Below are 24,598 nucleotides of genomic sequence, written 5' to 3'. Positions count from 1 at the left end.
CAGCTCTCTGCTGTGGCCCGGGAGTACAGTGGAGGATGGCCCAAGTCCTCAGCCCTGCACCCCATGGGAGACCAGGAGAAGCACCTGGCTCCTGCCTCCAGATCAGCGTGGTGCGCCGGCCGCAGCCGCAGAGGCCATTGGAGGGTGAACCAACGGCAAAGGAAGACCTTTCTCTCTGTCTCTCTCTCTCACTGTCCACTCTGCCTGTCAAAAAAAAAAAAAAAAAAAAAAAGTGGTGAAAGGGGAGATGAGGCCTTGTGCAGAAGAACGCTGTAGTCGGGGGCAGGAAAAACATCCAAGGGCACGAAGGGAACATTGTGCTTTTCAACCAGTGTCTCAGATTTGCCTGGTGTTGAAAATTGCCTGGGAGAGCCCGTTAAATACAGATTTCTAGCCTCCTCTCCAGGGGCTTAACTTTAGTTTGAATGGGTTGGGACCTTGGTCTCCCCCATCTCCCCTCCTCTTTATTTACTTATTATTTTTATAGAAAGCTTTTATTTAATAAATATAAATTTCATAAGTACAACTTTTGGATTTTAGTGGTTTTTCTCTCCATACCCGCCCTCTCACTCCCAAATTGTCCCACCTCCTACTCCCTCTCCCATCCCATTCTTCATTAATTTTGAATTATCTTTAAATACAGAAGATCAACTCTATACTAAGTAAAGAGTTCAAAAGTTTGCACCCACGCAGATACACAAAGTATAAAGTACTGTTTGAAGACTAGTGTTTTTTTGGACAGGCAGAGTGGATAGTGAGAGAGAGAGAGACAGAGAGAAAGGTCTTCCTTTTTGCCGCTGGTTCACCCTCCAATGGCTGCTGCGGCCGGCGCATCTCGCTGATCCGAAGCCAGGAGCCAGGTGCTTCTCCTGGTCTCCCATGCGGGTGCAGGGCCCAAGCACTTGGGCCATCCTCCACTGCCTTCCCGGGCCATAGCAGAGAGCTGGCCTGGAAGAGGGGCAACTGGGATAGAATCCGGCGCCCAAACCGGGACTAGAACCTGGTGTGCCGGCGCCGCAAGACAGAGGATTAGCCTGTTAAGCCACAGCGCCAGCCTGAAGACTAGTTTTACCATTAATTCTCTTAGTACAACACATTAAGGACAGAGGTCCTACATGGGGAGCAAGTGCACAGTGACTCCTGTTGTTGATTTAACAATTGACACTCTTATTTATGATGCCAGTGATCACCCGAGGCTCTTGTCATGAGCTGTCAAGGCTATGGAAACCTCTGAGTCCACAAACTCTGACATTATGTAGACAAGGCCATAATCAAAGTGGAAGTTCTCTCTTCCCTTTGTAGAAAGGTACCTCCTTCTTTGATGGTCCCTTCTTTCCACCCTTTGTTTTTTTAAATTGGCGTCCTGGCCACTAGGCAAGTATGGGAACTGATTTGGAAAACATCTCTCCTGTGTAAGTGCAGGTGGTGGGGGTGTGCTTTGGGGTGCTTTTCCTGTAATGTTCTTGAACCTCTACATGTTTGTCTTAGATCTGAATGCCACTTTTGCAGGTACAGAGAATTCCTTTTAACTCATGTTAAACATAAAAGCTTGTATTCTTTGGAAATTCCTGAAGGTTTTTCAGAATCCCTAAAGTGTTCTTTGGTCTGAAAATGGAACCAGTTTCATAATTTTCTGTTCCTCTATGAGTAATTAGCCCCTGGAACTTCTGTCAACTCTTTATCAGAGGTAAAGTGTGTGACCCTGTGTGCTTGGCAGGTTTTTGTCCCACCTCCTCCTGTTCCTGCACTTGGACAGTGGTGTCCCACAGGGTGTCACACAGCAGGTCACCCACAAGGTGACGCAGCACCTGACAGGAGCCAGCCATGGGGACAACGTGAAGCTTCTCAACAGCATGATCCAGGTCAGAGCACTTGCAAGCTCCTAATAGCACCCTTGCCCATCTTCCTACCCGAAACCCTGTAGCATACGCACATCTGTGATTTGGTCATTTTGATTCACTTGGCACTGTGCTTTGGGCCAAGAAGATCAAGATTGGTGCTCTGTGGTGGTGGCAGATAGGATTTTGTCGGGGTTTTGAACGAGGGAGGGTTTTACACCCCTGAGCCTTTTCCCCACAGGCACACATATCTGTAAGCACTCAGCCCAATGAAGTGGGTCCTGTTGCCGTGTTGGAGTTCTGGGTTCAGGCACTTATAAACCAACAGCTTTGGTATCGAGAACAAGCCATCCTCTTCCTCATGGACCACTTGTGTAAAACAGCTTTTCAACTGATGCAAGAAGACTGTGTGCAGAAATTACTCTACCAGCAGCATAAGGTAAACCTATCGGAGCATTTGTCTTTCAGTCGTTAGATAGTAGCTTTCTAACAAGATTCTCATGGCATTTGGCCTGGCAGCTGAGGCTTCCCACGTCGGAGTACCTGGGTTCAGTACCCACCTTCCTGAGTCCAGCTTCCTGCTGGTTCAGACCCTGGGAGGCAGCAGTCATGGCTCAAGTAGTTAGGTTTCTGCCACCCACATGGAAGTCCTAGACTGAGCTCTTGGTTCCCAGCTTCAGTCCCAGTCAGGGCTATTGCAGGTATCTGGGGTGTGAGCCAGCAGTTGGGAATTCCGTTTCTGTTTGTCTCTCACAATAAATACATTTTTTAAAATAATAAAAAGATTCCTCCAAATGAACAGTCATACTCTGTGGCTATTGCTTTTTTAAAACTTTGTCTTAATGCTGTCTTATCTTAATAATTATAGTCCACTAGTGTAGTTCCAGGGAGTCAAAGGCGAGACACCCTAGGACAAGCCCTGCTCACAACATTAGTAGTGTACTGCCGGGGACCATTGCTGCTGTTATTAAAGTCTTCCTTTAGAGTAAACTGATCACTGATATTTTTGCAAAGGTCATTGCTAAGGTGTTTTTAAAGCATCCTGACTCTGCTCCACATCTCTTCCCTGGTGTAGAATGCTTTGGGTTACCACTGTGACCGGAGTTTGCTGTCCTCTTTGATGAGCTGGATCGTGGCAGGCAACATCACTCCTTCCTTTGTGGAGGGGTCAGCCACACCTACCCAGGTAGGCAATCCACTGAGAGGCCTATTTGCTATCTTTGTGAGCTTAAATATGATCATCCTTACTAATCAACTACGAGGAACTTCACGTCACTAGCATTCATTTAGCACCTGCTATGTGTAAATCTACTTGATCTTCACAAACCCTCTGGAGAGGTGGTGCTGTTGCTTTCTGTTTCAGAGGGGTTACTCAGATTTGATGGTGCTAAGTGGCTGGCTCAGGATCTGACTGCCCTCGAGCAGATTCTAGCAGGCCTGCCTGCAGGGCCAGCAGCATTGCAGAGAACTTGGGAGTGGGCACTGGGGTCAGACAGCCTGGGTTTCAGTCTGGCCCCTACTGTTTATTAGCTTGCTTACCTCGGTCCTGTTTTCTCAGTTGCCAGATGTGGGCGATGATATCTCCTATATGTGAAGCATTTGGAACAAAGCTTATCACTATCAGTGCTCAGCAGCTATTGACCCTGGTTCTTAACTGTCTTTAGCAGCAGCTTCATTTTCATCATTACTGCCACTCAGACTTTGTATATAGAATTGTGTGGGTCTCTCTCTCAATGATTAAACCAGTACTGATATCCTTAAACACCCTCAGTCCTCCTCATACCTCATCAAGCTGACACCACCTGCTTGCTGTTACCGAGGCACACCCCTGGCTGCTGCCTCTTTGCCTCTGCCTTAGCAGTCTTAGCCGCTGTGCTTTCCCCTCCTGTCTCTACCTCCATCCCAGCTCCTCCTTGTCACTGCCCCCCTCCCTAATCCACCAGCTGGAGCAGCACCCTTGCCTGACCCTCTCTCCTGTCCCTCATGCATATAGAGCTTGTCCAGTGAATGTTTTTGAGTGAATTAACATCCTGCTTGTACTAAAGTAGCCTTTCCATAGCAATTTCATGTTTTCCAACTATCTAGTTTATTTGATATGATAAATGTGACAAGAATATAGACAGATTTTAAAAATGTGTTCATTTTAGAGAAATGTTTGGGGACTAAGATCGGGGAGAGAAAAGATTTTAATTAGTGGGGCATCAGGATGTATCTTGTCAGTCAGAGTTAGAGGCTCATGACCCTGCCTCTCCCTGGTGCTGTTGTAGGTCTGGTTTGCATGGAGCGTGCTGAACATGGAATCCATCTTTGAAGAAGACTCCCAGCTCCGAAGAGTCGTTGAAGGGGAGCTGGTTATAAACTCTGCTTTTACCCCTGACCAAGCTCTGAAGGTGCAAATAGCAGTTCTACATTTGAGTGGTGGAAGGTGGCCTGCACTTTAATGCTGGTGGATTCACCTTAGCTTGTAAACGTCTGTGTTTGCTTTTGTCGTGAATGCACTTCAACCAAATCAATACTTAAAATTCCGTAGCTGAGGTGTACATTTGCTTCTCAAGGTATAACAGTGGAGCTACAACCTAGTCACCGAAGGCTGTGTTCATTGTGCTTTAAAGAACTTCCAGGTGTCGTAGCATAGACTTTGCTTGTGAGTTTCAGAGTCTGTCAAAGAATTTATCATTCTTGAAAGTTCTTTTAAAATCTTAATTTTCACAAGATTGGTAAAGTTTGAGAGGCACATTTGCTTTTGGTTTCTATAACATTCTACTGCCTTGCTCTGTGACATTTTACATGCAAAGGAATTGCAGAAATGGAAATGAAGTTAGACTAGATGGCTTTTAAGGCCCATTCGGATTCTGAGGTTGGAAATGTTTTGACAGCAGAAAAGCTGCTACCAAGGAGGTTGAATGGTTAACTAGGGGGTTCTGGAAGAGAGCATTTTATGCCTTTTTTTTTCTTACTAATTTGAAGAGAGAATGTTCAGCGTTCCACTCGGATCACTTGAAAAGAACAGACTGTGATCGTGTTCGTTTAATGGCAGCTAACATCCTTCCTTCCTTGTAGAAAGCTCAAGCCCAGCTGAAGCTCCCCATCGTCCCGTCTCTGCAGAGGCTGCTGATCTATCGCTGGGCCCACCAGGCTCTGGTCACGCCTTCTGATCACCCTCTTCTGCCACTTATCTGGCAGAAGTTCTTCCTTCTGTATCTTCACCGCCCAGGACCACAGTATGGGTATGGTATCCTGTGTTGTAGCACGTTACGTATCTGTTTCTGGGTCTGTGTGTTCTTGTACTGCGGAGTGTTAGAATCATTCTCTGGTGGCCTCTGGCTAGGAATCTCTCTCTCTTTTTAACATCTGTTATCCTGGATGTTGTTTGGATTTGGGTTATGTTGTGGCAGCTTCCCTTTACCATCCTCTGTACCTAGTTGTGGGGCATTCAGTACCCTGGAACTCAGCAAGGCTTAGATAGAAGTTTTAGAGATGCAAAGGGAGAAAACGAAGCTGTCCCAAACTGAGGCCCCCCATGTGACCATCGTAGGGCTCTTGTGAGGAGGACTTGTGACGGGTAGCATGGTTGTGAACAAAGGCCAGCCTTTCTGGCAGCCTTTGGGTTGTGCTGGGGAGTGTCCAACACCTCCACTGGATACAGAGGCACCGTGGCCAGGAGTGTCCTGTTACTTATCCTAGCTTCTACTTTAATTCCTGTCTCACCCTCAGTCTCTTGACTCATTCCTTTGAAACATAAAGATGTTGACTCTTTGTCACTTCTGTTTTATACCAGATTGCAAGTTTTTCAAGACCACATGCCATTTTTATTCTAATCTCTATCTCTAGTGTTGATAGTATCTTGAGTTTGTGTAGCACTTCTTTGTTTTTAAACTACCTTCATGTGTCTCTTTTTGTTGGATTTTCAGAATAACTTTTGAGGTAGAAATAATAGGTATTCATTTAATGGTGTATTTACTCAGCCATAGTAAGGTGTTTTGCCAATTGACTGCTGTAGTTTCTTTTAATTTTTCTTTCTTTCTTTTTATTTGAAAAAGGGTACAAGAGGCAGAGAAAGAGATACCATTCCTATCTGTCGGGTTACTCCCCAGGTGCCTGCAGCAGCTGGGGTTGGGTCAGGCTGAAGCCAGGAGCTGGGACCTCAGTCTGAGTCACCTGTGTGGGTGGCAGGGACTCACCTACTTGAGCTCTCACCTGCTGCCTCCTAGGGTGTGCATCCGCAGGAAGCTGGCACTGTGAGTGGAGCCAGGACTGGAATCCAGCCACTCTCATGTGGGATGGGAACATCCCAAGCCATGTCCTACCCAGTGACTGCTGTTTTCGTGCCATATAGAAAGCATATCTGCATTGCTTGTTTATGGATCTGTGCTTATACTTTTTAAGGTTACCCATAGATGGTTGCATTGGAAGAAGGTTTTTTCAAAGTCCTGCTCATATCAATTTGCTGAAAGAAATGAAGAGGCGTCTAACCGAGGTGGCAGACTTCCACCATGCTGCAAGCAAGGCCCTCCGTGTTCCAGCAGAGGGCAGCGAAGGGCTGCCAGAGAGCCAGGCCAGCACCTCTGTTTACTTCACTTCACCAGAACTGCACACGGAACTCGTGAGGTGAGAGTGGTCATTTGTCCATTTACATTGCTGTTGGCGGTACAGGTCTTGTGCTGGAGCAGCTAGCTGTGTTTGAATGTTACTTTTTTTTTTTGACAGGCAGAGTGGACAGTGAGAGAGACAGAGAGAAAGGTCTTCCTTTGCCGTTGGTTCACCCTCCAATGGCCGCCTCGGCTGGCACGCTGCGGCCGGCGCACTGCGCTGATCCGAAGGCAGGAGCCAGGTGCTTATCCTGGTCTCCCATGGGGTGCAGGGACCCAAGCATTTGGGCCATCCTCCACTGCACTCCTGGGCCATAGCAGAGAGCTGGCCTGGAAGAGGGGCAACCAGGACAGAATCCGGCGCCCTGACCGGGACTAGAACCTGGTGTGCCGGCACCGCAAGGCGGAGGATTAGCCTGTTGAGCCACGGCACCGGCCTGAATGTTACTTTTTAACCCTGTGAGATTGAATATGGAAGGAGGCTTTGGTATAGGTTTTGCATCTTGAAATGGTTTTTCTTTTATGTTTCTCAAGAGAAGTGAATCAGCCATTTGAATGTGGCTCTGGTGGCAGGAGTCTGAGTGATAAATCAGGGCTAATACCTTTTTCTGTTTCTTTGTTTACAAATAGAAATAAGCCTAAACAAATTTATCATACAAGGTGTAGAATGATGAAAGCCTGCTAGAATAGTTCTTTAAAGATTCATTTATCTGAAAGGGAGAGTGTCAGAGGGAGAAACAGAGAGGGGGAGGGAGAGACAGAGAGAGAGAGAGAGAGAGATCTTCCATCTGCTGGTGTACTCCCCAGATGGCTGCAACAACCAGGATTGGGCCAGGATGAAGCCAGAAGCCAGGAACTGTGTCCAGGTCTCCAACATGGGTGGCAAGGGCCCAAGCACTTGGGCTTTTATCTGCTCCCATCCCGGGTGCATTATCAGAAAACTGGGTTGGAAGTGGAGTAGCTGGGATTTGAATCAACACTCTGATATGAGAGGCTGGCATTGCAAGTGACAGCTTAACCTGCCGTGCCACAGTGCTTGTCCTAAAAGAGTTCTTTAAAAGAAAGAAACTGTCCGGGGCCTGGCATTGTGGCGCAGAAGGTGAAGCCTTTGCCTGCGATACCAGTGTCCCGTTTGGGGCTTGGCTGCTCCTTTTGCGATCCAGCTTCTGGCTAATGCGCCTGGGCAAGAACGCAGGGTAGGATGGTCCAAGTCCTTGGGCCCCTCCACTCACTTGGAAGACCTAGAAAAATCTTCAGGCTCCTAGCTTTGGTCTGACCCAGCCCTGGCCGTTGAAACCATTTGGGGAGTGAACCAGCAGATGGAAGATCTCTGTGTATATCTCTTCCCTCTCTTTTCAAGTTAATTCATTAAAAAAAAAAAAAAAGAAAAGAAACTCATAAAAATGAGGCACAATATTTACATCTCCAAAAGTCATTTTGGTTTCTTTTCACACTGTTCCTTCACTTTTCATGAATACTTTTGATATGAGCCAAATATTAGTCTTATAAGTAAGACTTAATAAACATGGCTCTTAATAATTCACACTGAGTGCAGAGTGGCTTGCAGAGGAAAGCCAGCCTTTCCTACACAAGCCCCCAGGCTCTCAGCCTCCAGGGTGATTTCTCCCCTCATGCCCTTTGGTTGGAGGAAAACGCACGTTGAATCAGGCTTGACCAGTGGTAGATTCTGTCTTTGGACACTTTAAGGCCGCTAAGAGAGGCTTCAGGTTTTTCCTTTGTCTCTCTCATCCCCTTCCTGTGATGTGTTCATAACATGGCCCCTAGCTCACTGAATGGGAAGCTGGTGGAGACAACTACCAGTTTCTCCCCTTTCAGGACCCCAAAGCCCCATGTGGCCCCCTTCCTTTGATAGACCCTCACAGAGGTAAAGGAGGTAATTTTCCACTTTATTGAGAGCAGAGCCAGGCTGTCTTCCACCCAGTCCTCCCCCTACCTGCCCGTAATTGTCTTGCCAGATAGTTCTCTAGTAGTGCTGCTGCTTAAAATATCAGTGACCTCAGCTAAATAGACTGTTCCTAGTAAAACCAAATAGAAAGGAACATCGAAACATCATTATGTTTATAAAAAAGCTTTTAATGGAAAATCACGACTTTTTTTTTAAGCCTGACTTTGTTTTATTTTTTCTTGATGGGATAAGGGTGCACCCACATTGTGAGCTTTATTTGTGATCCCTTGGGGATTCCTTAAGGTGGGGGATGTTCACTGTGCCTGAAGTTGGCAAGTGCTTCCAGTGTGTAAGTTTAAAAAGCCTTTAATTCTTTCTCTGGATGCTGGAACACATGTTTGTGTATGTGAGTGTTTTTGTCACTTTTCTAAGCACTGAGGCTTACAGTGATCGAATTGCCCAGGACAGCAGAGCTCCACATTTAGAGCCGAAGTCTGTGCTAAAATCACCTTCTGCAGGTATTCTGTGTACTGCATCTCACCCTTTGGTGAGAAGCTTTGGTAATGGAGCTCCCCCAGCCCCTTCAAGAGAGAGATTTTCCGTTTGCTGGTTCAATCCCCAGGTGGCTGCAATGGTTGAAGCTAGGCTAGTATGAAGGAGCCAGGAGCTTCTTTCAGGTCTCCCATGTGGATGCAGGGGCTCAAACACTTGGGCCATCTTCTACTGCTTCCCCAGGCACATTAGCAGGGAGCTGGATTGATTGGAAGTGGAACAGCTGGGAGTTGAAGCAGCACCTATATGGGATGCCGGCATCTCAGGTGGCGGCTTGACCTGCTATACCACAACTCTGGCCCCCGTGTTATGGACTTTTCCCTGCTCTTCTGTAATGCTGCCAGGATTTCCAGAGTTGGATGAAACCTCATTTGTCTGCACATCTTTTTATATTGTGTATAATTTTTTTTTTTTTTATCTTTTAGGCTTTTCAATGTGTATGCATTATGGCTAGAAGATGAGACCTTCCAAAAAGGAGATACTTATATCCCTTCTCTACCAAAACATTATGATATTCACAGGCTAGCAAAAGTGATGCAGAATCAGCAGGTGAAACTATGGCAATGTCTTTTTTAGCATATCTGAACGTAAGCTTGAATTGTTATGTTCCTGATAGGGCCACTTATTGATATGGAAATAGGTGGTCACAGAAATAGTCATTGTTTCAGTGGAATTTGTCAGAGTCTATGTGATCACATTAAGGGAACATTCCATTTTGAATCTCTGGCCCTAGTATGTCCTCACTTAAAGGCCTGAAGCTCATTTAGGACTTTCTACAACCTCATATGCAACACCTCTTCTACAGTGATTAAAAAGTATATTGAAGAATAGTCAGTGGGATTTTGTGATTGATTGGATACACACAGATCCCCAAATTGGGCAATTAGAGGTGCTGTTTACAAAGGTAGGACATACTAAAAGAGGAAGTGTCTGAGGGGCTTCCAAGAGAGCTCTGTTATCAAGGAGCTGTTTGGAGGGGAGATTAAGAATTTAGAAAATGCGGGTAGAATTATAATGTAATTAAAAAGAGTAAGGAGTGAACTAAAGGTGTTGTAACCTGAGAAATAACAGCAATGAAGGCCAAGGACTTAGGGCTGAGAATACAAGACCAGGGAAATAGGAAGAGTAAGTACAAGATCACAGTGTTCTGAGATCCTTTGAGTATAGTTCATCTTGATGCTGAAAGACTTGGAGTGAGCCACTTCTTGTTGAAACCTACTGGCTTGCTTTATAGTTGAATATATTGTTTTCCATATGAAGGTGATTCACTTGTCAAAGTTAAAACACTATGGTTCCATTCCAGGAACTCTGGATGGAGTATTTGAACATGGAGCGCATACATCACGAGTTCCAAGAAACTGTGGGTTTATGGATACAGGCTAAGCTGGAGTCCCATTCCCCACCCTGTAGCGGGTCAGCTCAGCTGGACTTCACTGATCCTTTGCTGGGTGAGTCTTGTGAGCCTCAGACCCTTTATGTGAATGTGTGAACGAATGAGCGAATCAAGCCCTTGACAGTTAAGATTTCCACACTTTTTCCCTCCAGTGAGAATCGCTTTAGAGTTCCATGTTAACCTGTCTGCTAGAGGGCTAGCTTAGGCAGTGAGTGAGAGAAAACAAGTTGTTTATTCTCTCTCAAATAAAAGAAGTTTGGAAGCAAGGATAGTTCATGAGGGCTGCAAGCCTTCAAGGACCCCTGCTCCCTCCTCCTGACTTGCTGACCTACCTGCTCTTAAAACGTAGTACTCACTTAGGCTCCAACATAAGCTTAAGCTTAAGCTGTCATGTTCACGGTCACCTTCCAACAGTGAGAGGGATGCTCCCTGCCTCTTATAAGGACTCTTTGAAGAAGCTGCTCATAGATTTTCTGTTCACACCTCATTGGCCCATCCTGACAGATGTGGCTATCCCTGGCTGCAGAGGAGCTGGGACATGACCCGTTTTTGTGGTTCCTTTTTCCTGTGATGCTTTAAAAAAAATTTAAATCTACATACAAAACCATAAGTATAGGTTTAAATGTAACTGTTCTGGGGTTTGCAGTTTTAACAATCAGCAATCTTTTTCTTTTCTTTTCTTTTTTTTCTTTTTTATTTTTTTGACAGGCAGAGTGGACAGTAGAGGGAGACAGAGAGAAAGGTCTTCCTTTTTGCCGTTGGTTCACCCTCCAATGGCCGCCGCGGTAGGCACACTGCGGCCGGCACACCGCGCTGTTCCGATGGCAGGAGCCAGGTGCTTCTCCTGGTCTCCCATGGGGTGCAGGGCCCAAGAACTTGGGCCATCCTCCACTGCACTCCCTGGCCACAGCAGAGAGCTGGCCTGGAAGAGGGGCAACCGGGACAGGATCGGTGCCCCGACCGGGACTAGAACCCGGTGTGCCGGCGCCGCAAGGCGGAGGATTAGCCTACTGAGCCGCGGCGCCGGCCTCTTTTTCTTTTATAAACTCTTTCTTTGTATCTGGAACCCTTACCATACAAATAACTCAGGATATTCCTAAGGTTTCTTTTCTTTTTTTTTTTTTTAAAGGTTTATTTATTTATTTGAAAGGCAGAATTACAGAGAGGCAGAGGCAGAAGCAGAGAGAGAGAGAGAGAGAGGTTTTCCATCCTCTGGTTCACTCCCCAAGTGGCTGCAATGACCAGAGCTGGGCTGATAATGAAGCCAGCGGCCAAGATTTTCCTCCAGGTCTCCCACATGGGTGCAGGGGCACAAAGACTTGGGTCATCTTCTACTGCTTTTCCAGGCCATAGTAGAGAGCTGGATTGGAAGTGGAGCAGCCAGGACTGGAACCGGCACCCATATGGGATGCCGGCACTATAGGTGACAGCTTTACCAGCTATGCCACAGTGCCGGCTCTCCTAAGGTTTCTTTTTTTGCATTAAGATTTATTTATTTGAAAGTCAGCATGTCAGGGCCAGTGCTGTGGTATAGTAGGTTAATCTTTCAGCTTCTGTGCCAGTATCCCATATGGCCACTGTTTCTAGTTCTGGCTGCTTTTCTTCCGATCCAGCTCTCTGCTGGGAGGGCAATAGAAGATGGCCCAAGTCCTTGGGCTCCTGCACTCATGTGGGAGACCTGGATGAGGCTCCTGCCTCCTGGCTTCTGATTGGCCCAGCTCCAGCTGTTGTGGCATTTAGGGAGTAATCCAACAGATAGAAAATCTCTCTCTCTGTGTCTCTCCATCTTTCTCTATCTGTAACTCTGATTTTCAAATAAATAAACAAATCTTTAAAAAGAAAGAATAATACCAAGTATAGAGGACAGTGCTGTGTTTGAATTGTTTGCAGTGTTAAATTCCATCTGTTTGAGGGGCAAACAGTTCATGTCTCCTTATGCCAAGTAAAGTTATGGCTGTTACATTTTCTTTGAGTTTTTTTTCAAGAATAGAAAATTAAATGTAAGATCTGGAATCAAATTGGAAATTCACAGTACTCCCTTAAGTACTTGTTGACTTATTGCCTTGAAATTCCCTTGGCCTCTCCCTTCCTCTGTTACTTTACTATTGAAAAGAATTGGTGTGTATCAGAGCACCTACTGTGCTTTGTATTATCTAGGTACAAAAATATCAGATAGCTAAATATGCTTGGGGCTGGCACTGTGGCATAGAGGGTAAAGCTGCTGCCTGCAGTGCCGGCATCCCATATGGGTGCCAGCACTAGTCCCAGCTGCTGCACTTCTGATCCAGCTCTCTGCTGTGGCCTGGGAAAGCAGTAGAAGATGGCCCAAGTCCTTGGGCCCCTGTACTGCTTGGGAGACCTGGAAGAAGCTCCTGGCTCCTGGCTTTGGATTGGTCGTTGTGACCAATTGGGGAGTGAACCATCAGATGGAAGACCTCTCCCTCCCCCTCCTCCTCTCCCTCCCCCTCCTCCTCTCCTCTGTGTAACTCTGACTTTCAAATAAACAAATAAATCTTAAAAAAAATTAAAACAATCATTAACTTATTAAAAAATAAATAAATATGCTTAATCAACATGAGACTGTGCAATCTAGTGCAAAGTTCTGGGGCACACACTAACTACTGAGACTCTATAAGTTTATGACTGACTATAGAACTGTATAAGCATGTTCAAGGAATTTATGATCATATCTTTATTCATTTTCTCTCTTACACTTCCAGCCCTCCTGTTCAAACTTTGCCCTAACTTCAGATTTTTCAGACTTACTTTTATTTCTTTTTTTTTTTTTTTAATGTTATTTATTTGAGAGGCAGAGTTACAGAGAGAGGGAGAGACAGAGAGAGAGGTCTTCCATCTACTGATTCGCTCCCCAAGTGGCCACAATGGCTGGAGCTGGGCTGATTTGAGGCCAGGAGCCAGGAGCTTCTTCCAGGTCTCCCACTTGAGTGCAGGGGTCCAAGCACTTAGGCCATCTTGTGCTGCTTTTCCAGGCCAGTAGCAGGGAGCCAGATCAGAAGTAGAGCATCTGGGACTTGAAACTGTGCCCATATGGGATGCCAGCACTGCTGGCAGAAGCTTAACCTACTATGTCACAACGCTGGTCCCATCTATATTTCTTAATGCCCATTCTTTTCTCTTCTATTCCTATGAAGTTTATTTGAATGGTAGCATAAACTCTTACCTGGCTACTCCACATCTACCCCTTTTGTCCAGTGCATTGGCTAGCTAGTAGCTTCGTTCTGTCTCAAGCTTATGGAGAGCTGTTCACTAGATCCCCTTTACAGTACTATCAAGTCCAAACTTCATAGCATATCTACAAGGCTGTCTGGTGAATTAAGAGCAGGAGTTTTAGCTCTCTGACTAGACGATACTTTTTGAGGATGGGAATTATATTGAACTGCATTGCATGTTCCTGGTCTCCCGTCCCCTAGTAGAATATTAGTAGGCCTATGAGTGCTTCCTAAAAACTTTCAATTAACAGCACCAAGAAAAATATGCCAGTTTCGTTTGTTTAGGCCTCTTAAAGGATAAGGAACTCTTTTGGAGAGCTCCGGCATTTCTTATGAAAGTGACGGCCAGTGCTTTGTCCCCATTTAGTCTATTACTGCCCATCAGTACCCATCCCTCAGTAAACACGACTGCATTTTCTTTCAGCTAAAGAAAGGATTTTAAGTAACTTGCGGAAGCACGAGGCTCCGCAGCCTCCCCTCCTTCTGCACCCTGTGAGGCCTCCTGTGCCGATTATTTCCTCAGCTGTGCTGCTGAGTGACAAAGACGCCATTCAGCTGGTGTGCACAGACCTGAACTTGTTGCAACAGCAGGCCAGGTAAGACGCCGACACATCAGGCATCATGTTCCTGTGCTGGCTGCCTTGAAGCTGGGCTGATTTGGTTCCCAGAATGGCCGCCTCATCAGCATGCTCCCTGTAAGATTAAGTTGACCAGACTGGACCAGATAGTTTGGTTCACTTGGTTAATTGAGTTGTGACACGTCCTTTAATTTCGCATTCCAATTATGTGGAACTCCTGGATTCCTGGTCACACAGTGTTTCCCGTGGTGGCATTTCAACGTCAGGAGTGCCCACTAAGATTTTCTTTGGCTTCTTTTGATACTGGAATGATGGTGTTGAAAGGGTGTATAAACTAAGATTTGCTTGATTTTTTTTTTTTTTTTTTTTTTTTTTGGTCACTGCTTTGCTCTCTAACTCCATTTTTTTAAAAAAACTGACAGGGCACTTGATCAAAGTGTGGGAAAGTTGTTTAGTGTTTTGAGTTCATATGGTAGATACAGAATGATCAACTGTTTAAAATTTTGATTGTAGCTTGCCACTTTGTGAGAAGGAACATATGTGCAGAAGTCTGTTTTAGTCACAGTAAGCAACCTTATTTTTATAAATCCCATGTGAAACAATTGGTAGTTTTTTTCTTTGGCTCTGTTGAGGCCAGGTGTTCAGTGTGTATTTGTGTTGTGTACACACATGAGCAACTGCCCATTATTATAATAATAAGTATAATTAGACCAGTATTGGTACCTCATGGCCACAGTTAACTTTTTTTGACTTTTAACATTTCAGTTTGAGTTGCTAATACCAAAAAATCACTGGTACACACAAGGCACACCTGTAGGATGATCAGATTGGGATAGAGCTCTCATTTGTTATCATATATTTAAGGTCCACTTGTATTGCTGAAAGCACAGATTATTTTTTTTAATACATCCAAATGTTTTTTTTTTTTTGAAAGAATTGTGGAGAGAGGAAGAGAGACAAAGATATCTTCCAACCACTAGTTGACTACCCAAATGGCTGCAATGGCCAGGGCTATGTCAGGTCAAAACCAGGAACCATGAGCTTTATCCAGGTCTCCTGTGTGGGTACAGAGTCCCAAGCACTTGGGCCATCTTCCCAAGCTTTCCCAGGTTCATTAGCCTGGAGCTGGATCAGAAGTGGAGCAGCTGAGACGTGAACTGGCACCTATATAGGATGCCAACACTGCAGATGGTGGCTTAATCTACTGTGCTGGCCTCAGCACACAGATTCTAAATGGAGTTTTGTTTCCAGCTGAAAAAGTTATCCTGCTTTTCCATATGGCTTTTTCTTCACTTCTCAACTTTCTGATTAGCCTGTCTGCCAGGGAGAGGGTTTGAGTAAGTCTTGGCATACACATCATCTGTCTTTTGTTTCTGTGGAACACTTTGGTCTTGCTGTGCTGTAGCGATGGCTGGCAGTAACTGGAAGCTTTTAGCAGTTGAACCTTACCTAAGACTTTCTTTTACCTGCTGATGGTGTTTTCCAGAACTGCAGCTCTTCGGGAATCTCAGCAGGTTGCCCTGGATGGTGAGCTGTTGGACACAATGCCCAAACAGTATGTTAATCGAGAAGAACAGACCACACTCCATTTGGAGTGCAGAGGCAGTAGTGGCAAGAAATGCCAAGGAGCAGCAGTTGTAACGGTTCAGGTAAGATTGTGTAGATTTCTTCATAATTTAGAGCATTTTAATTGAGTCTCTAATGTTGGCACATCCGTAAGAAAGATTGAAAGAAGTACAATGCATGCTCTATGTCTCAAACATTTGTCTTTCTATAAAGAACAGAGTGACAACACATATAGAGCTAATCACACATTTCTGTAAGTGCCAGAAAAGTTCTACAAGACAGATTCTCAAGTAAGAATCCAAAGAAAAGCAGAATTATCGAGAAGATTTTTTAGACAGAAAGGCTTAAACTGATCCTCAGAAGATTTTGATGATGTATGTTTGGCTTTTTGGATTTGGTTAGGAGGAATGGAGGAGTGGGGAAGCTATGATGTCACCTAGGTCAGTGGCTAGACCAGTGTATTTCAGGTATTCTGAGGAAGGATGATGGGAATGACATTGGGACATCTGGTGTGAGTGACCACTGGCTGTGTACTGTGGACAGAAGAAGACCCCCAATGACAGCAATGGGAGGGACATTTGGGGAACAGGTCAGTTGGGGAGAGTTTGCTGACAGGAAGAGAGGCGATATGAGCAACATGATTACAAATATAACTGCCTCTCTAGAATTACCTTCTTGTTCCAAAACTATAAATAGGCATTGGATCTGTGATATCCTAAGTTCACTTGCTTATAATCTCACAGATCCAATGAGAGTTTAGCTTAAGCTAATATGTCATGACACTTACTTCATGCTAGGACTTGTCTAAACATTTTACCTCACATATTTTATCTTCACAGCAGCCCTATGAGGTGTGTATTGTTATCTCTACTTTCCAGATAGGGAAATAGAGGCACAGAGAGGGCAAGTGCTTACCAAAGGTAATAGCCAGTGAGTGGCAGAGCCGGGCGGGCCCAGGCAGTCTGGCTGCAGAGCCTAAGCACTGTAATTGCTGCACTCAGTGCTCTCTGAGCTGGGAAAGAAGCACTTGGAGACAGTTGCTACCTTCATTGCACAATAGTAACTATTTTTGTAGTTAGCTTTTGTAAATTAGAGAAAATTTACTTTTGCTCATCCTTGATTGTCAGAAATCCTCCATCACCAATTCGTTTTTTTCAGATTCACCTTTTAACCGTTCCAGTGTATTGTTCATCAGTTTCCTTAGGAGACTTTTCTCTCAAATGTCCTCTCTGAAATAATCTTTTATACTTACTCTATTTTTTATTACCTTCAAATTTTATTTCTGATTTTTTTTCAACATAGTTGAATGCATTTAAAGTGAAGAAATTTGTCTCATAAGTCAGGGTGAGTCCAACTTATTTTCCTACATCTTATTGTAAACTTGTGAGACTCCTTAAACCTTGAGTTCCTCTTGGCTAGGTGTTTTTTTTCTTTTTAAAGATTTTATTTGAGAGGTAGAGTTACAGGCAGCGAGAGGGAGAGCCAGAGAGAAAAGTCTTCCAATCCATTGGTTCACTCCCCAGATGGCCACAATGGCGGGAGCTGCGCCAATCCGAAGCCAGGAGCCAGATGCTTCTTCCTGGTTTCCCATGCGGGTGCAGGGGCCCAAGCACTTGGGGCAACTCCTGCTGCTTTCCCAGGCCACACCAGAGAGTGGATTGGAAGAGGAGCAGCCGGGAACTAGAACTGGCACCTATATGGGATGCCAGTGCCACAGGCGGAGGATTAACCTAGTGCGCCACCGCGCCAGCCCGGCTAGGTGTTTTTAAAGTTAGTTTTTTGTTGGAGTATTTTTCCCTGGTTTCTGATGCTGTAACAAGACCAAAGTACAAGTGTTTAAGAGTCACTTGCTACAGTAGTAAAGCTGCAAGAAAAGTTGGCCAACTTAGAGTGGAGTTTGAGTTGGAGAGAAAAAATAGGAGATATAGTTATAATAAAAGGAGGAGGTCTTATGACCAATCTGTGTTTTCACAAAGATGGTATTTTTCCATTTTTTGGAACTGCATGTCTTTACCAGGCTGTTAATCTATATAGAGAAGGGAATTCTTTGAAAATACATTCTTATAATTGCCTGGTGAGATAAGTTCAGAGACATATTTTTCTAATTATTTTTTTTAAGGCTGCTGTGGCAGGCAATGATCATCTCACCCCCCCCCCCTTTTTTTTTTTAAAGATTTATTTATTTCTTTGAAATGCAGAGTTACAGAGAGGCAGAAGCAGAGAAAGAGAGAGAGGTCTTCCTTCCACTGATTTAATCTCCAAATGGCCACAACAGCTGGAGCTGGGCTGATCTGAAGCCAGGAGCAGGAACCTCTTCTGGGTCTTCCCACGCAGGTGCAGGGACCCAAGGACTTGGGCCATCTTCTACTACTTTCCCAGGCCACAGCAGAGAGCTGGATCAGAAGTGGAGCAACCAGGACTTGAACTGGCGCCTGTATGAGATGGTGGCAGCTTTACCTTCTATACCACGGTGCTGGCCTCCCATATTTTTCTGATTCTGACCGACAGCTGCTCTGTGTAGAGTTGTAGATATTTGCTGCTGCAGCCAAAGATCTCTTTGCCTGACCTTCTGTTAACTCTCAGGGTCCTGCAGTGGAAAAATACCACCGGGCAGGCCAGGGAGCTTAACTCCCAGCCTACTAGTGGTTTGTGTCTTTTCTGAAAAAGGGAGCATTGTCTCGTATGTCTGAACCCTTGAACTGAAATTTCTTTTATATTCTTCGGCGTTATTAGTTCTGAAATAGACTGGCACACCTTTTCTAACATACTTTCAAAGTCCTTGTTTTGGGAGGAAGGTCAGAACACAAATGGTTTATGACAAGAACGCTTGATGTAAGGCTGGCTTAGATGTTTTTGCGGATGCCAAAGTACTGTGCTTTCTTTCCTCCAAAGAAAAATTGGCAGCTGCTGGTATTGCTTTGAAATGAGGGGGAAAATGAAGAAAGGAGACAGAGGGGAAAAGGTGGTTTTATAGAGGAAGTCTAAAGAATTTGAAAAAATGGCTAGTTTTGTGACCAAAACTTCATTAGAAATATTCAGGTTTTCTTAAAGCAGATTTTTTTTTTTTTTTTTTTTTTTTTTTGAGAAGCAAAGAGAGACATACAGAGGGAGAAAGCTAGCATTCACTGGTTCACTGCCCAAATGCCTGTGATAGCTGGAGCTAGGCTGGGACTAGAGCCAGTAGCAGAGTGCAATCCAAATCTCCCATGTGGGAGGCGGAGAATCCTGATTCTTGATCCATCACTGTGACTTCGCAGGGTCGGTGTTGGTGGAGCCAGCAATAGAGCCCAGGCATTCCGCTATGGGATGTGGACATCTTAAAATGCTAGGCTTAAGCCTGCTCCCTTAAAGCAGGCTTTGATTGTCTGCTGGTCGTACTCATTTGGCCAGTGCCTCGGCTTTCAGTTCTGTTTGAAAGATCCAGAAGCTTGAGAACTCCACTGATGGATCCTGGAAGTTCAGTATCAACAATAATGTCTACTGCAGCAATATTTTTCTGATAATTCAGTGCTGGGGGAATTAAGGCATGAAGACAGTGGACAGCTGTGGTAGTCTGAGGCTTCAGTGAGATTTCTCTGGGAAGTTACATAGTAATTGCTAACTGAGAGTGTCCTGGACAGTACAGTACTTGCTTATTGATGTCTTTGGGAACTGGTGATTTGTTTTTTTGTTTTGTTTTGTTTTGTTTTGTTTTTGGTCCACTCATTGGTAGCCAAGAGCAAGGTACAGGAAAGTTGAAACTTACTGCCGAGAAATTTGGACATTGTCTATGCAAGTGAATTAGATTTGCTCTAATTTTTTACCAAAAATTTTACTTCAATCTGAAGCCATCCATTACCCAAAAGGACAACTTTGGTTATGGATAATTTTTGTTTCAGGAAGAGAAGTGTTAGTGGAGAATAGGGAAGGTGAGTTGAGTGTGTATGACTCGTCATGAAGCATCACTGGGAGAGATGTCCTGCAAAGAGTGTGTGGTATAAAACTTAGCCCTCCGGATACCTGTGCCCAGTGACCAGCTCCTGGCTGCATGCAGTAGTTTGATTCTGCATAACATCTTTCTGTTATCCGGTGATATTGAACTTCATGAAGCTGCTGCTAGTCTCCCTGAGTCTCTGACCCCTGAATCTGACCACTTCTCCATTTGCAGGGTTTCTGTTCTTCAGCACAACCCTTCCTCTACTAGCCGTGCTTGGTTCTTCTCCCGATCCCCTTCGTAGCACATCATCTCCTTTCACTCAGTCTGCAGTCCCTGAAAGTCCTTCTACAGTTTTGGAGGAGAAATTGTAGCTATTCAGTAGCTCCTCAGATTAGCCAATGACCTCTAAAAGGTTCAGAACCACTTAATTGTCTATTGATACTCCTGTTGTTTCTCTAGTCCAGAGTTTGTTCTTAAAAACCTCCAGATCTAGATTTCTCTCTGCCTTCTTAACATTCAGCTTGAATATTCTATTGGTAGCTCAGATACCACAGGTCCCAAGCTAAGCTCGTCTTCATACTTCACACCTGTTCTTCCTTTAGTTCCCCCCCCCCCACCTCCTCTCCCCTGATGGAGGCCTAGCATCAGTATCTTCCCTTATACCCCTCCTCATCTGCATAGCTGCTCCCTTGTAGTACTTCCCCCTAAATACTAGTTTGCCCTCGGAAGTGGCCTTCTCTTTGTTTCTTTTGCTGTTTCCCAGGATAGGCCCACCTCATTTCTCCCCTGAACTTTGGCGTTAGGCTTCCTGTCCATAGTCTCTTTCTCTGGTCCATATTTTTTTTTTAAGATTTATTTATTTGAAAGTCAGAGTTACACAGAGAGAGGAGAGGCAGAGAGAGAGAGAGAGAGAGGGAGAGAGAGAGAGAGAGAGAGAGGGAGAGAGAGAGAGAGAGATCTTCCATCCCCAATTGGGGATGAATTGCTTCACTCCCCAGTTGGCTGCAACGGCTGGTTCTTCTGGGTCTCCCATGTTGGTGCAGGGGCCCAAGGACTTGGGCCATATTCTGCTTTCCCAGGCCATAGCAAAGAGCTGGATCGGAAGTGGAGCAGCCGGGTCTCGAACTGTCACCCACATGGGATGCCCGCGCTTCAGGACAGGACATTAACCCACTGCACCACAGCGCTGGTCCCTCTCTGGTCCATTTTCTACTCTTATCGCCATAGACAAGGATCTGATCATATTTCCAGGTGAAGATCCACATTTGCTCTCTGGTATCTAAAAGAAATAGAACTCTTGGGTCCCTTCTTAATCTGTTCTTGATCTTCCCCTAGCAGCATCACTTACCATATCTCCCACTTACCACACATTTAGTTGTTGGTCCTGTAGGCCAGGACCCCAAGCAAAATACACAGGTTCATACTTTTGTTCTTATGTACATGCTACTTTTGATCTCCTCCCACCTGTTTCTGACCACCTGCTTAGCCTTGAAGACTTGGTTCAGACCGTACCTCTCTTGGGGCCTTTCTGGACTGTGCTAGTCAGAGTGAGGTGCTCCCTCCTCCCATTGCAGCTTGTGCCTAAGAGCTGTTGCAGTCACCTGCTCCTTTTTCCTGCCAGACTGAACTCTGAGAAGAGGGCTTCTGTTCTTACTCATGGCAATACCTGTATGTGTAGCATGGCTCCTGGTGTGAGGTGGATACCCCTTAATACCCTGCCAATCATTAGGTTGTTAAAGCCGTTAGGTGTTGTGATAGTTCTATAGCTGTTACTAGACTTTGAGTTACATGAGTTCAGGGACCTTAATTCACGTTTATACTATTAATGCCTTGCACAGTCAGTGCCACAGAATGCATTTGAGGGAATGAACAGCTGTAGATTTATTTCCTTCACAACTTGTAGGAGCTTTGTTGATATGATTTGTCTATGAAATACATCATGGAAGTTGGGATTCTTCCCTACTAGAAATTAGCAGGCAGTCTTTGAATGTACTTACCCTTGGCCAGTCTAAACAGTTTAACACTTTCCATAAAGTCTCACCCTGAGTATTACACATTGCTCACTTCACATTTTACTCCAATGCAGATGCCTCCCAGGCAGTCCGTCTTGGGAATCAGTAAAGATGGTGGTGCTGCAGTCCCTCGCTTCTCTCCCAGCCCCTTTCCAAGCACTTTTGTCACTTGCTTAGGTGCTTTGCTTACATTATCTCAGTGTTCCGCAGTGATGTTGTATTCAGAGAAACAGGTCCAGAGATGCTGAGAGACTTGCCAAGTAGCTCAGTCAAGGTACACACCTGCATCCATCCAAATTCAAGGCCATGTTCCCATTCAGTATTGCCAGGCTATTTCCCTTTAGGTGCTTTAGCTCCTCTTTCTGCAGTTTAGTGGTGTGACTCTGAGTGTGTGATCCTGACAGTTAAGTCTCGTTTAAATGATCATGCATACCATTTCCTAAGACTATGTGATGAGTATTGCCCTCTTTTCTGATGGTTAGAGAATCCGTGATCCTAACTGATCACTCTTGAGTTTAATTTTAAAAGTTAGCTTCATGAAACATAATTTTATATTTTAAATACAATTTTAAATGGCTCACTTATAAAGATTTCCATTGTATCACGAACACATTTATTGCTTAGTAGAATCTTTTCTGGGAAGGAAAGTCCTGGAAATTTCCAGCCATCTGCAAGTGTTTGAACTATATATAGCCTGTTTGGGGCATACAAAAGCCAAATGTATTTTATGGGGAGAAATGCCTTTTCTGTGATATCCCATCCTTATAAAAGCCTTTAAAAATTCAATGATATTCCCTGAGGAAATGGGATGATTTATGGTTGGGTTCCTTTTGTTGTACTTCAGTATTGTGAGGCATGCTTGCTAGACCCAGGATTTATTATCATGTGAAAGACTTGTTCATTTCTAGAAATGAAAGCTGGAAAAAACCCACTGAGGGCCTCTCATTATTGTAAAACCCTACTGAAGGATGTTTGTTTAATTTATTTGTCTACTTAAAATGACTCAAGTGAAGGAGCTTCCCCCATACTGCTTTGTTCTATTGTCTATAACTTCTTGTCTTTAAGGGGTGGGAGTCATTCAATCTCTTTCACCTCTGTTCTAGTAGAAGAAAGAAAACTTTGAACAATGATGGGAACAATGATCAAAAATAAATAGACTAGAAAATGACAATAATTTGAGAATTTTTTTTATCATAGCCAAACTTTCCTAAACTAGTTGACTTTATTTAATATGTCTGTAATATGGGGTGGTTATTTTAAAATCCAAGTTAAAAAAAGATCATCTTTAGTCTTGTCCCAGAATTTCCGAGGCAGGTGGCCCCTTTTCTGTCCCTGTCCCCTATCCTCCACAACTGTCATCTGTCTTTATCTTTGTGTTGCAGCCTGTGTGTAGGGTGTCTTCTCCTTGCCTGTGTATCTGTCCACAATCAGAAAAGGACATTAAAAATTCACGAATAAAACCAGTCATCACATGGGTAACCACCTCTTAGGGAAAGGGTGTGTTGACAACTCCTCAAGTAGGAAAGATACAGTCTTAAACAGGATTTTAAATGAAAATAAATTTAGTTTTTTAAAAGCACAGTAAATTCTCTTTATGTCTTCCCTGAGAACCAACAAAAATTTCATCAAAGATTAATCTTCAGGAACCACTGAATTAGTCGGTTGCCCTTTCCTTGGCCTGCAGGTGTCTGAGCACTTTCCTATAAGTTATTTTGTTGTTTATTTTATAATTATGTATGTTTAATTTCCTTTCCCAATGGCAGTTGTTTCATTAATAGCTATACTTTTTTCATGCTAGGCACACATGTACCTGAGTGTTTGGACTGGAAGAAGGTTTGTGTGTGTGTTTGTGTGTGTGTGTGCGCGCACGCTGGGATGGGAGAACTCCGTGGCTTGGTGGTCAGTGGAGAAAAGTCTCAGTGGTGGGATATTGGGTCTGTTTGATGAGAATTTGAAGAGTTGACACATAAAGGAAAGAGAAATTATCCCACGAAAGACTTTGAACCATTGATAAAATAAATTTCAAATTCCAGATGATGCCAGTTTTTATAGATTTGACGTTTGGTATTTTTTAAAGAAAATAATTCATTTAAGTTAGATTCTTTATGGAAAATCTGAAATTCTTGAATAGTATTTTGATAAAATTTTCTGATCCTCAGGTTCAGCTGAGAGTTTCGTGTTAAATTATAACATTAATTGTAATAATGATCTTCTTCATCACTTGCTCAGTGTATTTGTAATAAAATAGCTGCTCTAGAAGCATCTGGGGGAATGAAAAGCCTGTTGACTACTTTAATTTTTGTTAGTTTGAAGGTATGTGTAAAAATGAAGCGATTAGCCAACAGCTCCATGTTTTGCGAAAAGAAGTGAAGCAGTTGCAAGCAGAAGCATCAAAACCGCCATCCCTTAATGTGGTGGAAGCTGCTGTGCACGCAGAGAACCTGATTACGTAAGTTTTGATGCTGTAATTTAAAACATGATTTTGTTGTGAATAGTAACCATATATGGTACTGCCACCCTCCTACCCTGGCCACACACTAATTAAATTAGCACAGAGATCAGCAAGCTGCAACCTTTGAGCCAAATCTGGCCTGCTTTCCATTTTTAAATGTAAAGTTTTATTGGAATACAACCAACACATTTATTTATAATGTCTAAGCATTTTATGCTTTAATGGTAGAGTTGACTATTTGTGACAGCAGAGATTTTATGGCCACAAAACATAAAGTGGCAGAAAAAGTTTGCTGACCTCTGAATTATGAGTTGATTCAGTGCATTGAAATTCAGTCACGGAGAGATTTAATGCTTCAGTTTCATGGCAAAGGCTTATTTACCCAGGAAGTAATCATTGTCAGCTATGATTATGGAACATGTTCACCACAAAGTTGCTTAGGGGAGGTAGGGCTCCCAAATATAGTTGTAAACCTGCATTTGACCGTTAGGGCTTCCCATTGGAGCCCCTGGCCTACTGGCACTGCCCACTTTGTTTCCCAGGTCATGGCCTGGGATTGGAGAGGT

General features: G+C 44.1%; 1 protein-coding gene across 2 annotated transcripts in view; it reads left to right on the top strand.

Annotated features, from left to right (window-relative positions):
- Positions 1–24,598, top strand: part of EPG5 (ectopic P-granules 5 autophagy tethering factor) — a 109,537-nt gene that overhangs the window by 51,594 nt on the left and 33,345 nt on the right. For both annotated transcript variants that reach the window (XM_062201602.1, XM_062201601.1), the window contains exons 18-28: positions 1,718–1,862; positions 2,080–2,277; positions 2,914–3,024; positions 4,106–4,228; positions 4,899–5,065; positions 6,225–6,446; positions 9,311–9,434; positions 10,189–10,333; positions 13,933–14,104; positions 15,573–15,735; positions 23,887–24,029. In XM_062201602.1, coding sequence (XP_062057586.1) covers positions 1,718–1,862; positions 2,080–2,277; positions 2,914–3,024; positions 4,106–4,228; positions 4,899–5,065; positions 6,225–6,446; positions 9,311–9,434; positions 10,189–10,333; positions 13,933–14,104; positions 15,573–15,735; positions 23,887–24,029 — 1,713 coding nt within the window. The remainder of the gene's footprint in view (positions 1–1,717; positions 1,863–2,079; positions 2,278–2,913; positions 3,025–4,105; positions 4,229–4,898; positions 5,066–6,224; positions 6,447–9,310; positions 9,435–10,188; positions 10,334–13,932; positions 14,105–15,572; positions 15,736–23,886; positions 24,030–24,598) is intronic.

Source organism: Lepus europaeus, chromosome 9, assembly GCF_033115175.1.
Source record: "Lepus europaeus isolate LE1 chromosome 9, mLepTim1.pri, whole genome shotgun sequence".
Classification (NCBI taxonomy): Eukaryota; Metazoa; Chordata; class Mammalia; order Lagomorpha; family Leporidae; genus Lepus; species Lepus europaeus.
The sequence above is the reverse complement of the archived record's forward strand: the minus strand, read 5'-3'. Positions and strand labels throughout refer to the sequence as shown.